General features: G+C 47.6%; 1 protein-coding gene across 1 annotated transcript; it reads left to right on the forward strand.

Moving 5' to 3' along the window:
* Nucleotides 1-524: 524 nt before the first annotated feature.
* On the forward strand, nucleotides 525-1,526 carry LOC135892594 (uncharacterized). The gene has a single exon (XM_065420392.1). The coding sequence runs from the start codon at nucleotides 525-527 to the stop codon at nucleotides 1,524-1,526; it is 1,002 nt and encodes a 333-aa protein (XP_065276464.1).
* The last annotated feature ends 492 nt before the right edge of the window (nucleotides 1,527-2,018 follow it).

The raw sequence follows: 2,018 nt of genomic DNA on the forward strand, positions 1-2,018 counted from the left end.
TCACCATTGAGACAGTCAGTATTAGTGTGCTACCAATTTCTTTGCGGGAATATTTTGCCCTGGTTTCTTTACTGGCCATCCTTTCACCTGGGCTTTGGATAAGCAAAAGGGACATGAATAGACACAGAAAGATACTGAAAAGAGTGGGGTCCTGAGTTCACTGGGAGGAGGAGCGACGGGGGAAAAGGCAATTTCATTGGAAACACTGAAATCAGCTGCAGTTTGAAGGAGTTTGTAGTGGGAGCTGGAAGAGGCTTGTCCAGGAAGCACAGAACAGAGAGAAGGGAAAACGAGAGGACAGAGTGAGAGTAGGAATCAGAAGGCAGGATGAAAAGAAGGAAGTGGGTGAAATAAGTGGTGGGTTGGCATCAAAAGGCGGAAGAGAGAATAAAGACAAGGGCATTTAACAGATTATTAGAGTCTCCCAAACTACTGGGAGGTTGGCCCCTATTCTTATTGCATTTACATAGCATGTGTTAATACACACTGGTGCTTCTTTTAGATTATCCTGTATTGCAACAAAGATGTCTCTTCACCAAGACCAGCAGCAATGCAAGCAAGGCATCACCCTGCCGCCGGCACTCTGTAAGGAAGAATGCCCAGAAATTGTGCCGTGTCCAGAGCCGGTGAAATGCCCTGAGCCAATACCATGTTGTCCAGTGAAGCCACCATGCAAGGAACCACCAGTCCCAATTCCTACTCCATGCCCTGAGCCAATACCATGTCCTCAGGAGAAGCAACAGTGCAAGCTGCCACCAGTCCCAGTTCCTCTTCCACACCCTGAGCCAATACCGTGTTCTCCAGAGAAACCACCATGCAAGGAACGCCCATTCCCAATTCCTACTCCATGCCCTGAGCCAATACCATGTCCTCAGGAGAAGCAACAGTGCAAGCTGCCACCAGTCCCAGTTCCTCTTCCACACCCTGAGCCAATACCGTGTTCTCCAGAGAAACCACCATGCAAGGAACGCCCATTCCCAATTCCTACTCCATGCCCTGAGCCAATACCATGTCCTCAGGAGAAGCAACAGTGCAAGCTGCCACCAGTCCCAGTTCCTCTTCCACACCCTGAGCCAATACCATGTTCTCCAGAGAAACCACCATGCAAGGAACCCCCATTCCCACATCCTCTTCCACGCCCTGAGCCAATACCTTATTGTCCAGAAAAGCCGCCATGCAAGGAACCAAAAGTCCCAGTTCCTCTTCCACACCCTGAGCCAATACCTTATTGTCCAGAGAAGCCACCATGCAAGCAACCACCATTCCCAGTTCCTCTTCCACACCCTGAGCCAATACCATGTCCTCAACAGAAGCAGCAGAGCAAGTTGCCACCAGTCCCAGTTCCTACTCCATGCCCTGAGCCAATACCTTGTTCTCCAGTGAAGCCGCCATGCAAGGAACCACCAGCCCCCGTTACTCCTCCATGCCCCGAGCCAGTGAAATGCCCACCTTGTGTGAAGACGTGCCCACCCATTGAACAGCAACAATGCAAGCAGCAATGCCAGTTGCCACCCAATTGGAAGTAACCTGCAAAAAACAATGAACGTCATGGAACGAAAAGCAGAGTGCAAAATCATGGCACCGATTCCTGTGGCTTCTCGTCGGTCATTTTGCCTCATCCCCTCATTTCTTTAAGGGTATTCTGTTCAGATGCACAGCTTCCCACCCATGTGTTAATTCTATGGCTCGATACGATAGTTCTGCTAATAAGTGACATGGTGTTTCTGACCTTTTTTTTATGCACTGCTAGAAAAAGATACTTCAGATCAAAATTGTATAAAACATGCTTTGAAGATCTCATATCATTCTTCTCTCATGGCTTCCATTGATTAATTGTGCAGAATGATGCATGACATGTCTACACTCTACTGTATGAGTTAAAACCTTGGCGGTATGTTACCAGACACTGTAACAATGATACTGTTGATGTACTCTGTACTTATCTGTAATCATCCTGTGTATGTTGCTGGTGTTGTAGCCATAATTGCTTTCACTGTGAATTTCAACAATAAAACAAA

This window comes from Emys orbicularis, chromosome 20 (genome assembly GCF_028017835.1).
Source record: "Emys orbicularis isolate rEmyOrb1 chromosome 20, rEmyOrb1.hap1, whole genome shotgun sequence".
NCBI classification, from domain to species: Eukaryota; Metazoa; Chordata; order Testudines; family Emydidae; genus Emys; species Emys orbicularis.

What these genes read in the sequence shown, in the direction of transcription:
- LOC135892594 (XM_065420392.1), top strand. Translation starts at nt 525, where the DNA reads ATGTCTCTTCACCAAGACCAGCAGCAATGCAAGCAAGGCATCACCCTG.